Raw genomic sequence first — 12,323 nt, 5'->3', positions numbered from 1 at the left:
CACTGAAGCCAGCAAACCAGCCCGATTGGGGGTGGGGCCAGCTGGCCAATCTCCCTTGGCCCCTCCCCTAGCCAGCCTCACCCCTGATTAACCCCCCCACCCCAGAAGGGGGTGGGACTGCTGGCCAACTTCCAGCCCCTCCTGGCTGGCCTCACAATGGGCCCCCACCACCCTAATCAACCCACAGCCCCTCTCCCCAGCCAGCTCCGCCCACGATCAGCCTCCACACTCCAGTCAGGGGCAGGGCCAGCTGGCCAACCTCCCATGGCCTCTTCCCTGGCCGCTGACCTTCAATCGGTCCTGAATCCCAGTTGGGCAGGGCTTACTGACCAATTGCCTGCAGCCCTTCCTCCTAATTGGCCCGGCCCTGATTCAGCCCTGATAGGGGCTGGCTGGCCAGCCAACCTCTCATCATTAGCTCCCATCAGGCCCAGCCCAAATCCAACCCGATTGGAGCCAGGCCGGCTGGACCCCACCCATGCATGAATTCGTGCACTGGACCTCTGGTCCTATATAATAAAGAGCTGATATGCTAATTAGACAAAACAGAAGGACCATCGAACGACCTTCCAGACAAAACTGGCTGCAAGGGCCAGCTGGGACTTCAAGGGCTGAATTTCGTGCTTTGGGCCTCTAGTATTTAATAAACTTTAAAGTTTTTATTTCCTAGAGAACAGCATCCTGTGATTCTTGTTTGTTTTTCATTCCAGGAAAGAACTTGAAACAAGGGCATTTTTTAGTGAAGCTGAATTACAAGAAGCCATAGCCAAGGAAGTGGCAAAAGAAGAGGTAAAGCATGAACAAGAGATCAAAGGATACCAAGAAAAAATCGACGCATTAAATCAGCAATACCTGGATTTAGAGAATGAATTTCGTATTGCTTTAACTCTCGAAGCCAGAAGATTTAAAGATGTAAGAATTGGCATTTAGGTTCCTATTGAAAACAGATCCAGCCAATTATGGGGTGATAAGAGGACTCCACTTTAGAGTTAGCTCTGTGGACATGTGGGCTCTATTGCCTTAAGCAGATCACTGAATTCCTAGAGGTGAAGCGTCTGCCCTGAGATAAGCACTCTCCAAGCTCTCCATGCTGTTGCCAAAGCCCAGTCAGAGGGGGTGGTCCGGTGCAGAGCTTGAGGACACCTGGGTTCTCCCTGTGGCTGTAGGGCCGAGATTGCAGCCGGACCCCGGCCTCCACCTCTGCCACGTGTTGAGTGCAGCCATGCTCTGTGTGGAACACAGCAGCACTGAGTGCTGTGATTACATCATTTTGCTAAATCTCTGAGATTCTAAATGAAAGAAGTGCCCTAGCCTGTTTGGCTCAGTAGATAGAGTGTCTACCTGCGAACTGAAGGATCCAGGGTTCGATTCCTATCAAGGGCACATGCTCAGGTTCCAGGCTCGATCCCCAATAGGGGATATGCAGGAGATAGCTGATCAATGATTCTCATCATTGATGTGTCTATCTCTTTTTCCCTCTCCCTTTTTGAAATCAATAAAAACTATATATATATATAAATAAATGTGAAAGAAATAAGTTGTTGCCAGAAACAAATATTTTTCTAAATATTTGGAGAACTGCTATTTATAATGCAATTTTGAAATATAGGTTAAAGATGGTTTTGAAAGTGTTGCAACTGAGTTAGCGAAGAGCAAGCATGCTCTTGTTTGGGCTCAACGGAAAGAAAACGAGTCTTCCTCTTTAATTAAAGATCTGGCCTGCATGGTGAAGGAGCAAAAGTCAAAGCTTGCCGAAGTCTCCAAAATGAAACACGAAACAGCAACAAACTTGCAGGTAGGTCTGTAACCCTGTATTCTCCTTTCTGTTTTTATGTCATTTTCCCAAGTGCTTGCAGTGATTTTAGGAAGTGCACAATGTTGAACTTTTAATGATACTAATATGTGCTTGACATATATGAAAAGTAATAGAACAGAGATTAACTGATCTCCCAGAGTGAACTGCATACCTAAGAGAGTGTTTAAGTATAATGAGGGCGTTAATAGGAAACTACTAAGTGGCTAGAACACAGTTTCACAGTGAGAGAAGGAGTTGTGACTGTGATGCTCAAATTGTTTGGTTTGGGAAGCAGCGTGTGGGTTGCTGTACTAACTTTGTAGCAGTGGTTTTTTAGACAAACCCACACATAATCTAAATTAGTTTCTGCTGTTGCCATTTTAAACGTTAGGGGTGTTTGCCAAGAGAACTTCATTTCTGTAAATGCAGCGGTCGCCAACTGGTGATCCATGAGGTCCGAAAGGTTGGCAACCACTGCTCGAGGCTTCTGATATAAATGCTGGAAAACTGGGTATTACAGGTGTAGTTGCTCTTAGGGTGTTAGAATAAAATTCAGAGTGTTTGAAGGAGTGGCCTCTTATATTTTACTTCTGACCTACATTTATCTTTAGTTAATAAGACTAAATCTTCTTCTGATGTAAAATTGAGGAACATTTACTTGGTTTTTGCTTAACTAACATGTTTCTTACTATAAAATGCAAAAAAGTAGGACTGGGAGCATTGATGTATAATAGTTGCATTGCGTTTTCCCATGCCTGGGGAGTATACAGAATCAGATCAGCACCCTTGAACTCCTGATCGAAGATGACAAGCAGAAGAGCATCCAGCTCGAGCTGCTCAAGCACGAGAAAGTCCAGCTGATTGCTGAGCTCGCGGCCAAGGAGTCACTGATTTACGGTCTCAGGACAGAGAGAAAAGTGTGGGGCCACGAGCTGGCACAACAGGGTAAAATTCTCACATTTCAGAGGGAAACGAACCCATTTTTCTGAAGAAGCAAATCTGCATATGGGAAGGGCTTCCCTGCCCCATGACCCAGGGTCAGGCCCCTCCCCCAACTCCTGGGTCAGGCCCCTCCCCCACCTCCTGGAAACAGGAAGTGGCTTACTATACCAGTTGCCCTCTGAGTCCAGGTTGGCTTTCCTCCTGCTGGTGTAACTGGGTTACTTTCCTCACCAGGCCTGCCCTTCTCATGGTGCCGCTGAATTGAATTGTTGAAAACATTTCTTTCTCATACAGTAATTTTACATGATTTCCTACAGCCAGTTTTCTTCTAAATGTTGCTAACAGTTATCTTGTTACACACGGAGAAATGCTAGCGGTGCATAGATGAAAACCATCGTCTGCTTAGGTTAACCGACCTCAGTCCATTCCAATTGAAATCTGCCTAGCGGAGGTGGCTGTAGAGTACACATTTGCTCCGTGGGTGCTGGCTCTAATGGAGCGTGCTCACCTGTCATTCATGGGGTATCGTGTCGCGCGGCACATGATCTGGCTGTTAGTGTGCCATATCCTGACCAGTTAGATGGGACCGCCTGTCACCTGTTCTCCGATTGTGGTGAAGGTTTCAGACAGCACGAGCTGAGATGCCTTTTGTTTCTGGCCCTTTCCTCTTCATACTGTGTGCTGTTACAGCTCTCATTTCTTTAGCCAGCTCTCCTTGTACTCATGTTATATTGTACATTGTGAAATTCAGTGTTCATAAAAGACAAATCCTCCAATCTCCTAAAGTTTGCCTCCGGTGGTGTTTGCTTCCCAGGATCTTGTCTGGCCCAGGATCGCGGGAAACTGGAGGCGCAGATCGAAAGTTTATGTAAAGAGAATGAGTCTCTGCGGAAGACGAATGAGCAAGACAGTGACACGCTGAAGATTAAGTGCAAAATCATAGAGGACCAAACCGAGACCATCGGGAAATTAAAAGCTGTAAGTTTGGCGTTTTGTTTTGGGAAGACAGTATATGCAGGTTAGAGAATCTGTGGATCGGAGTGGAGTATCCAATAAACATTTTGGCTGTGTGAGTCCCAACTGTTGTGGAATTTAAGACAGGTTATCATGTTTTTCCTTTTGCAGTATTTCCTCCTTTGCTTTTAAAAGTGATATTTGGCATTCATGTATTGACTTGAAATTACATTTACTTCAAATTTTTAAGAAGAATGTTCTTATTGCCCTTTGAAATAACTAGAAACAGTGTTGATGAAGGGTTAGGAACCACAAGAAAATGAACATTTTATATGTTTAAAATATCTCTTAATATTGTTCTCACTTCTCACACTTACGACACACCTGCTTTCCTGGAGGTGAAGGTGTGTGACTAGATCACAGGGTGCGTGCCACTGTGTGCCCGTTGTGCCCACCCTCTTCCTCAGGCCCACCTGAGAGAAGCTTCTCTGTGTGGACATTTTCCAGAGAAATTTTTTGAAGATTGTCTTGAGCACTAAAGCAAACTTAAATTCCACAATTTTCTTCTTAAAGTATAAAAATAACTAACTGAAAAGGGAGTTTTTATTTTTTAAATGTATTTTTATTGAATTCAAAGAGGAAGGGAGAGATAGATAGAAGCATCAATGATGAGAGGGAATCATTGATTGGCTGCCTCTGCACACCCCCTACTGGGGATCGAGCCCACAGCCTGGGCATGTGCCCTGCCCAGGAATTGAACCAGGACCTCCTAGTTCATGAGTTGACACTCACCCACTGAGCCACACAAGCTGGATGAAAAGGTTTTTTTAAAGAAATTTCTAAACGGGATTATCACCCATAAAGTTAGGAACTCAATCTTTTGAGAATTTATAACCACTTAATATTTCAGTTTTTTCCTTAGTTTTTTTTTTTTTTTTTTTTTTTTTTTAATTCAACAAATATTTATTGAGTGTCTTTTATGAGCTAGATATTGTTCCAGATGCTTGGGACACAGCAGAGAACAAAAAGCCCTCGTGGAGCTTATGCTTATGACCACCTTGCCTAGTGTTTATGACCACTTTGCCTGCATGCTGTCTATGACACTGGGCAAATCTCCCCTCACCTGTCCAATGCAGGAAGAAGCAGGCCTGGCTCAGACATGGATAGCATGTCGGATGCATTGTAGATGCCAAATAGGTACCACCTCCAGCCCACTACCCAGAGAGTAGATCCGGCTGGAAGTTGACTTTTAACAATAAAATACAGGAGGAGGACAGAGGGAGTGCAGCAGGTGGGGTGGTGCGCTGCCACACAGGGTCTGGGCTGGCTACACCAACTGCTGCTGCTGCTTCTTGGTGGCTGCCTTGCTGGCAAGGTCCTTGGCCTTCTCTGTGGCTGCCAGTGCCATCTCCTTTGCCTTCTTCTTGGCTTCCTTGGCTGTCTCAACAAGGGCTTTGGAAGGGGTCTCACCTTGCAGCTTGGCCAAGATGTATTCAAAACCCTTCATTGACTTGGTCACATTGCTTTTGAACTGGGCGAGACCAAATTCCTGGACAGCTCTGGAGATGCCAAGAAAGCTAGAGAAGACCCAAGCTTCCAGTGGATATTTGGTATTTGTGTTTGTCTTAACCACATAATCAGACTGGTGCCTCCTCAACCCGAGGACATACAGAGGGAGCTGGGCAGAGCTTCAGCAGTAAAGTCAACCTCACTGATGACTTAAAATGCAAATTTGAGAGTTTGATGTTTTCACCTGAGTAGATTCTCTAATTAGCTTCTGACTATGGAAATTTGAAATCCTTTAAAATGCTGATTCCTTGTGTTATTTTGGTACTTTTCAGTATACCTGGATCATGAGACCCTGGTGCTGCAGTGCTATTCTGACTGTTAAGAGGGTTATTTCATAAGAATCTTTCATGGCTTTTGTGGGTTCTTGATAATGTATGTCAAGACTGCCCACGCCTGAGTACTTCAGGGAGGCGTGGAGAAAATAAACAGTTCATGCTTATGTGGACGTAAGCCAAGACTACCTGTGGCCTTTGCTTAGAGTCCTTAGCTCTGTCACCCCTGAGGGGCTGCACCTTGTTCTGTGTGACCCTGAGAATTCCCCTCAGTTAGGCTTGTCCAGCATTTGTTTGCCTCCATCTTCGTCCCAAGAGGAATGAGAGGCAAGTGGGTAGGGAGAATCGGGACAAAAATAAGACCTTCCACACTCGCATCCGCAGCCCAGTGCTGGAGCGCAGAGGCCTGTGGGACCTACAGACATGGCACCCTGCACCTGCCTGACGGGCTGGCCCTCCTGGTGCTAACTCAGCACAAGACACAGGAAAGTCCACCTCGGTCTGGGGATGTGAGGTCTCTTTGCACATGACATTTCAGTAATGAAATCAGACATTATTTAAATGTTCGCAGTAGAAATGGTTTAACCCAGTGAGCTATATCCCTGTCAGGCACTTACTTTTTTTTCTTTATGCCCTGAAAACATTTATTCAAATGCAAAATGATGTTATTGAATTCCCATTGTGCTGCTTTCTCCTTCCCTTCTACTCTCTGTGTGGTTAGTAATCACTAACTTTCTGAAATAAAAAGTCTGAGTAGGACAGAAATCTCCCCTCTTAATAGCCCCTAAACAATGTCTATATATATTTTCTAAAACATTCATTGAACTTTGAGTTCATTTTTGTAGTTTTTAAAATAATTTAGAACCATACCTAAATAGGGGTCAGACCCTCCTATTTAATTAGGAAATGACACATCTAGTCTAGTCTAGGATTAATAAAGTACTTATTATTTTCTTGAAGTGTTTACAGGAGAGAGAGGAACAGATCAAAATATTACAAGAAAACATCTGTGAAATACAGAAATGTACTCAAGAACAACTTGACGAAAAATGTTCGCAACTGGATGACATAATTGAGAAACTAGAAAGACACAATGAAAGAAAAGCAAAACTAAAACAGCAGTTGCAAGTAAAGGAATTAGAACTTGAAGAAATTAGAAAAGCTTACAGGTATTCTTTGGTGTTTCCTGCTGAGAAGTAAACTGTGGCTTAATAACTTGTCTGACCAATTCTGTCCCTCACATTCCCTCTTCTCCTGTCAGTACCCTTAATCAGAAGTGGCATGACAAAGGGGAGCTCCTCTGTAATCTGGAAAAACAAGTAAAGGAAGTGAAGGAGAAATTTGAGAACAAGGAAAGGAAGCTGAAAGCGGAAAGAGATCAAAGTGTTGAGCGACAAAAGTAAGCATGAAGCCCTCAGGCACCAGGCCCTCCGGGAACCAGGAAGGGCCAGATGGGAGGAAGGATGAAGGGAAGCTAAAAACATATTGGATGAAGTTATTTGCCAAATATTTGACTTCCATTCCATTATTCCCTCTATAGAGGGAAGGCCTGAGTTCTCTCCTGAATAGTTGTGAGCTTTAAGTCTGTGTGTGTGCGGAAGTGAGCACCTGACATGTAATTACTGTCCCCATATTGGGCTTATTGCTGCGCTTACTGTTTCCTGCTGTCTTCCGAATGCAGCCAGTGTGCTTGGCTGTTGCAGATGGCCCTCAGAGGAGTAAGTTGTCTGGGACTCTGGGCCAGAGAAGCCAGAGCTCATTTCAAAGGGGGAGGAAGCTGTTCTTGGGGCCACTTGTGTGGATTTGGTAAGTGCTCTACAGGAAATGCAGGTTTTACTGTAAACTGTCACTAGGCCTGTTACAGCAGTTTATAAAGCTGACAGCCTTGAAGCTATGTAGTGCAGTTCAGTGCCATCAGATAGAGATGGATAGACATTATGCGCAGACTCCCATAATGGTGTTTTTTCTCCTAAGATTGAAGGTGGAGTTATCTCTGGAGAAAGATTTGACTGACAGCAGCATCGCTGATAGCCCTGTTGCGCTGCGCTTTCACGGCTGTCCAGGGGCCTTAGCTCAGGGCTCAGAACCAATAGCAGAAAAGTGTTCATTGTGGACTTTTTAAACAAAGTCACTCATATCTATATAATAAAAGGGCTAATATGCAAATTGTCCCCACGGGCAGGAGTTCAACTGGCCGGGAGTTAGACATGTGCTGACCACCAGGGGGCAGTGGCAGCAGACAGCCACTAGGGACCCTACCTGTGCACGAATTTCATGCACTGGGCCATTAGTTTAATATAAAAGAAGTGGTGTTCGGCCTCTAAGTAACTTTTAGTACTAAACTTCTGTGAATACTAATGTGTTTATTAACCTAGGGCAGTGGTCGGCAAACTCATTAGTCAACAGAGCCAAATATCAACAGTACAACGATGGAAATTTCTTTTGAGAGCCAAATTTTTTAAACTTAAACTTCTTCTAATACCACTTCTTCAAATAGTCTTGCCCAGGCCGTGGTATTTTGTGGAAGAGCCAAGGGGCCAAGAGCCTCATTTGACTCATGAGCTAGTGTTTGCCGACCACGGACCTAGGGTATTATATTATCTGTTAAGCATTAGCACAGGGAAGTCAGACCATCCTCCTATATAATAAAACCCTAATATGCAAATCGACCTTATGGTTGAATGACCAGTTAATGTGACACACACTGACCACCAGGGGGCAGATGCTCAGCGCAGAAGCTGCCCCCTGGTGGTCAGTGTGCTCCCACAGGGGGAGTGCTGCTCAGCCAGAAGCCAGGCTCATGGCTGATAAGCTCAGCAGCCTCTGCTGCAGGCAGGCAGCAAGGAGCAAGGAGTCCCAGAATGCAAGAGGGATGTTTGACTGCCGGCATAGGCCCAACCAGGCGGACATCCCTAGAGGGGCCCTGGACTGCGAGAGGGCGCAGGCCGGACTGAGGAACCCCACACCCTCAATGTATAAACGTAAACCTGCCTGTAGTATGTGCTTCAGATCATTGTCATACTGCACATCCCCTGGGAAGGCGCTTCCAGTCCCCTCCCACAGACGCAGGGCTGGAGACCAGAGCAGGCACTCAGAGGCAAGACTCACAAATGGGCATGAGGGTCCCTGCCCTGTGCAGCTGGCTGATTCTGCTGGCGGCGAGCTGCTGGTAGCTGGATTCCGGAGATGGAGGGCCCTTTGCTACTATGTGTCCAATGGAATGTGAATGTGAGAGCTGCCTTCTCTGAAGAAAATCACCAACTTCCATACACACCGCGGTGCGGGTCTTGTCTTGTTTCAGGGATGCTGTGGAAAAGCTCCATTGTATGGATGATGCCTTTAAAAAACAAGTGGAGGCAATTGTAGAAGCTCACCACGCTGAAATAATACAACTGGAAAATGAAAAGCAAAAATATATTGATTCTGCAAATTTAAAGGTATTATCAGTAAATTGCACTTGATTATCATTATTGAATTGTTACAGCTAAATAAATTGAGACTGATAAAGAGAAAAGGCAGCATGATTTAATGACCAAATAGATTAAAAGAATGTTGCCAAAACTATCATGAAGGCAGGCCATAATGTTGGCAGGTTGTAGAATATAATTGAGTGAAACCGAGGTTATGAGTGATCTGGGATGGACCAGCTCTGTGATCTCTGAGTGAAAGTCACCATCTCCCTAACCAGTCTCATAGCGAAGCCCCTTCTTGCATGCGAGCAGGGTGAGGAGTGAGTAAATTAAACACAAGTCATCATTACCTTGGGAAAGTCCTCGAAAAGTAGTCTTTTATCAATAATTAGGGCTCAGCACTATCATGTTTGTCATATTACTTTGGTTGGCAAAGGAGATTTTAATAGTACACATGCATGAGCTTTCCCCTGAAGTCCTCATTCACAGTTTGGGATCAGACCCTGGTGTTTTTCAAATTCAAGAGGTGATTCTGATGTGACTCCCCTCTGCTGAGATCTAACTGAGGGGGCAGTTGCAAAATTCTATTTTCCCCTGATTTTGAAGTGGTAATAGGAAACAGGTATATTAGCCTCCTTTTCCGTCCCCCCACTCCCCAAACACACCCACACACGCCGTTTTGTTTCCCGAGGTTTTGGTTAAATGCCTTCAATTGTCCGAAATATTAAATAGAAAATTCCAAAAATGATTCATAAGTTTTAAATTGCACACCATTCTGAGTCACGTGAGGAAATCCGCCCTCCCTGACCTGCCCGGACGCGAATCATCTCAGACTGTGGTCCCGTTGTCCACTGCCTCCTTGCGGTATTGCTCCCGCCCGCTAGTCATTCGGTAGCCACCTTGGTGATCAGATGGACTGTCCTGGTATCGCAGTGCTTGTGTGCAAGTAACATTTATTTTACTTGATGATGGCCCCAAAGCGCAAGAGGTAGTGATGCTGGCAACTTGGACATGCCAAAGAGAAGCCATAAAGCGCTTCCTTTTAAGTGGAAAGGTGAACATTCTGGACTTAATAAGGAAGGAAAAAATCGTATGCTGAGGTTGCTAAAATCTACAGTAAGAATGAATCTTCTATCGTGAAATTGGGAAGAAGGAAAAAGAAATTCCTGCTAGTTTTGCTGTTGTACCTCAAACTTCAAAAGTGACAGCATCAGAGCGTGGTAAGTGCTTAGATAAGATGGAAAGGCTTTAAATTTGTGGGTGGAAGACACAGACAGAAAACGTGTTCCCATGGACGCAGCATGCTGCTCACAAAACACTGAGCCTGTGTGAGGACTTCAGCAGGGACCGAAACCAGGCCATTCACTGCGAGTGAGGATGGCCGCCGACGCAGGGACAGGTGCGGCATTCTGTCAGCTCACCTCGTCTGTGGAACAAAGGGTCAGGGCCACGCAGAGAGATGTTCTGAGGGACACATCACATGACTTTATTATAGTCTAATGCTCTAGATGTTCTATTTTGTTGTTAATCTCTTGCTGTGCCTATTCTATAAATTGAGCTTTATCATAGGTATATGTACGCAGGAAAACCGTAACATATAGGAAGTTTGGTTCTGTCTGTGGTTTCAGGGTCTTGGGACATATCCCCACAGATGGGGGGACTCTCTTCTGTACATGGGAGACTCAGAAATAAGCAGCCAGAAAGAGCCCCACCAGAGAAAGTGACAGGAATCTCTGTGTCATTCTGGTCAAGGTTGTGTGATTAGTGGACATGACTCGGGAGTCTGTGAAGAGCGGATGAGAGCTTTAGAAAGCATCACAATGATAAGGAAGTATGACTTGTTCAGAACTTAGTTCTATATTTCAAGTCAAATCAACAGACGTTTCAGATGTTTTATTTAAGATCTGCTGAGTGTTTGGCAAAGGTACATCAGGTACCAAGTCAAGTATCAGGATAGGCGCTTACTTGGCTGAAAGGAAAATGCCAAGTTCTGTTTTAGACCTCCCACCAATATGACATAAAATTAAAGGGATAGATTTGTTGAGGAGTTAAATAAATGGTACCAGAATTTACATGTGACAATAAAAAAAAAAAAAAAAAAAAAAGTGAGGTACCACAGAGAAATGATAATTTAAATTAGGAGAAATATTAACTTTCTGGGGGAGAAAAAGTAGGAAATCTATATTAGGAAGATTTATATTAATCTAGTGATGAGGAAGAGGGCTGGGCATAGTGATAATCCTTTTGTGAGAGCTGTATTAAAGAAGAGAGTTTCAAGCAGAAATTAATGGTATTAATTACAGAAAACTCTGCGGGGAGCAACCCATTGTCTTCGCCAGCAGAGTGGTGTGGACAAGGAACCCGGAAGGGCGGTGACCTAGAGCTCTGGTGCAGGTCAGGGCATACACTCTCTGTCCAGTGGAGACAATGGCAGCTGAGGCCACTTTCCCACCAGGTCATGTGAATCCTTACTGTAAGAGTCTGCCTGTTACTGGAAATTGCCTGCCTAAGGGCTATAGGTGTCTCCCAAACTGAATAAAAGATGACAAAGCCAGTGCCCAAGTGGAGTCCTTCCTCTTGAGCTGGGCTCCCACCTGGTCCCCCCATATTTCCAAATTATTGTTTCTTGTCTCTCATTTGCGTGTGGCCCCTCTTCCAGAGCCCGAGCCCTGAACCATGCGGGATGTGGGGAATTCACAGAACTCTACTGATTAAATGACCCCTCAGAAACATGGCAGTTTTTTTTAAACACTTTTTTAAAATACGTTTTTATTGATTTTTAGAGAGGGGGAAGGAGGACAGAAGCATCATTGATCGATACCTCCTGCATGGCCCCTACTGGGGATCGTTACCCCAGGCATGTGCTCTAACTGGGGATTAAATCTGTGACCTCTTTTTTCCTGGGTCGATGCTTAACCGCTAAGCCACACCAGCTGGGCAAAGATGGAAATTTAAAACCACCAACAGCAACTGAAGAAATGCTGTTGGAACTATAGTAGATTATCTATCATTGGGAAGGGAAGTTATGTTAAGTTTGAAAGTCCGTAAGGGTCTAGTGTTTAAGGTGAGTGCATGACTCAGCACTCATGGCAGTAAAGGACAGTGCAGACCTGAAGCCAGAAGAATGCATGACTCGGCACTCATGGCAGCACAGGACAGTGCAGAGATGGAGCCAGGAGACTCTTTCTGTCCACACGTGCTACTGAAGCTGCATGACCTTCAACAAATCGTCTAAGCTCTAAAACAGAGTAAATAAATCACCACATGCCCACCACCAGAACCTGTGAGAAATAGATACTAAACATGTCAGTACTTTGTCCACTGCATAAACATTGTTTTCCCAAATAGTATTTGAACAAGTTTACTTTACTCTCTGCTTTT

The 12,323-nt window shown here is 44.7% G+C and overlaps 1 protein-coding gene across 13 annotated transcripts in view; it reads left to right on the top strand.

Moving 5' to 3' along the window:
• Positions 1-12,323, top strand: part of LRRCC1 (leucine rich repeat and coiled-coil centrosomal protein 1) — a 29,334-nt gene that overhangs the window by 15,910 nt on the left and 1,101 nt on the right. For 9 of the 13 annotated variants that reach the window (XM_036437359.2, XM_036437368.2, XM_036437370.2 and 6 more), the window contains 7 exons: positions 711-912; positions 1,610-1,795; positions 2,530-2,740; positions 3,552-3,715; positions 6,493-6,701; positions 6,794-6,931; positions 8,834-8,969. In XM_036437359.2, coding sequence (XP_036293252.1) covers positions 711-912; positions 1,610-1,795; positions 2,530-2,740; positions 3,552-3,715; positions 6,493-6,701; positions 6,794-6,931; positions 8,834-8,969 — 1,246 coding nt within the window. Of the gene's footprint in view, positions 1-710; positions 913-1,609; positions 1,796-2,529; positions 2,741-3,551; positions 3,716-6,492; positions 6,702-6,793; positions 6,932-8,833; positions 8,970-10,570; positions 12,248-12,323 lie in introns of all 13 variants that reach the window. The other 4 variants (XM_036437362.2, XM_036437367.2, XM_036437358.2 and 1 more) reach the window with 2 other exon arrangements.

The sequence above is a fragment of the Pipistrellus kuhlii genome, unplaced genomic scaffold (genome assembly GCF_014108245.1).
Source record: "Pipistrellus kuhlii isolate mPipKuh1 unplaced genomic scaffold, mPipKuh1.p scaffold_m20_p_14, whole genome shotgun sequence".
NCBI lineage: Eukaryota > Metazoa > Chordata > Mammalia > Chiroptera > Vespertilionidae > Pipistrellus > Pipistrellus kuhlii.
The sequence above is the reverse complement of the archived record's forward strand: the minus strand, read 5'-3'. Positions and strand labels throughout refer to the sequence as shown.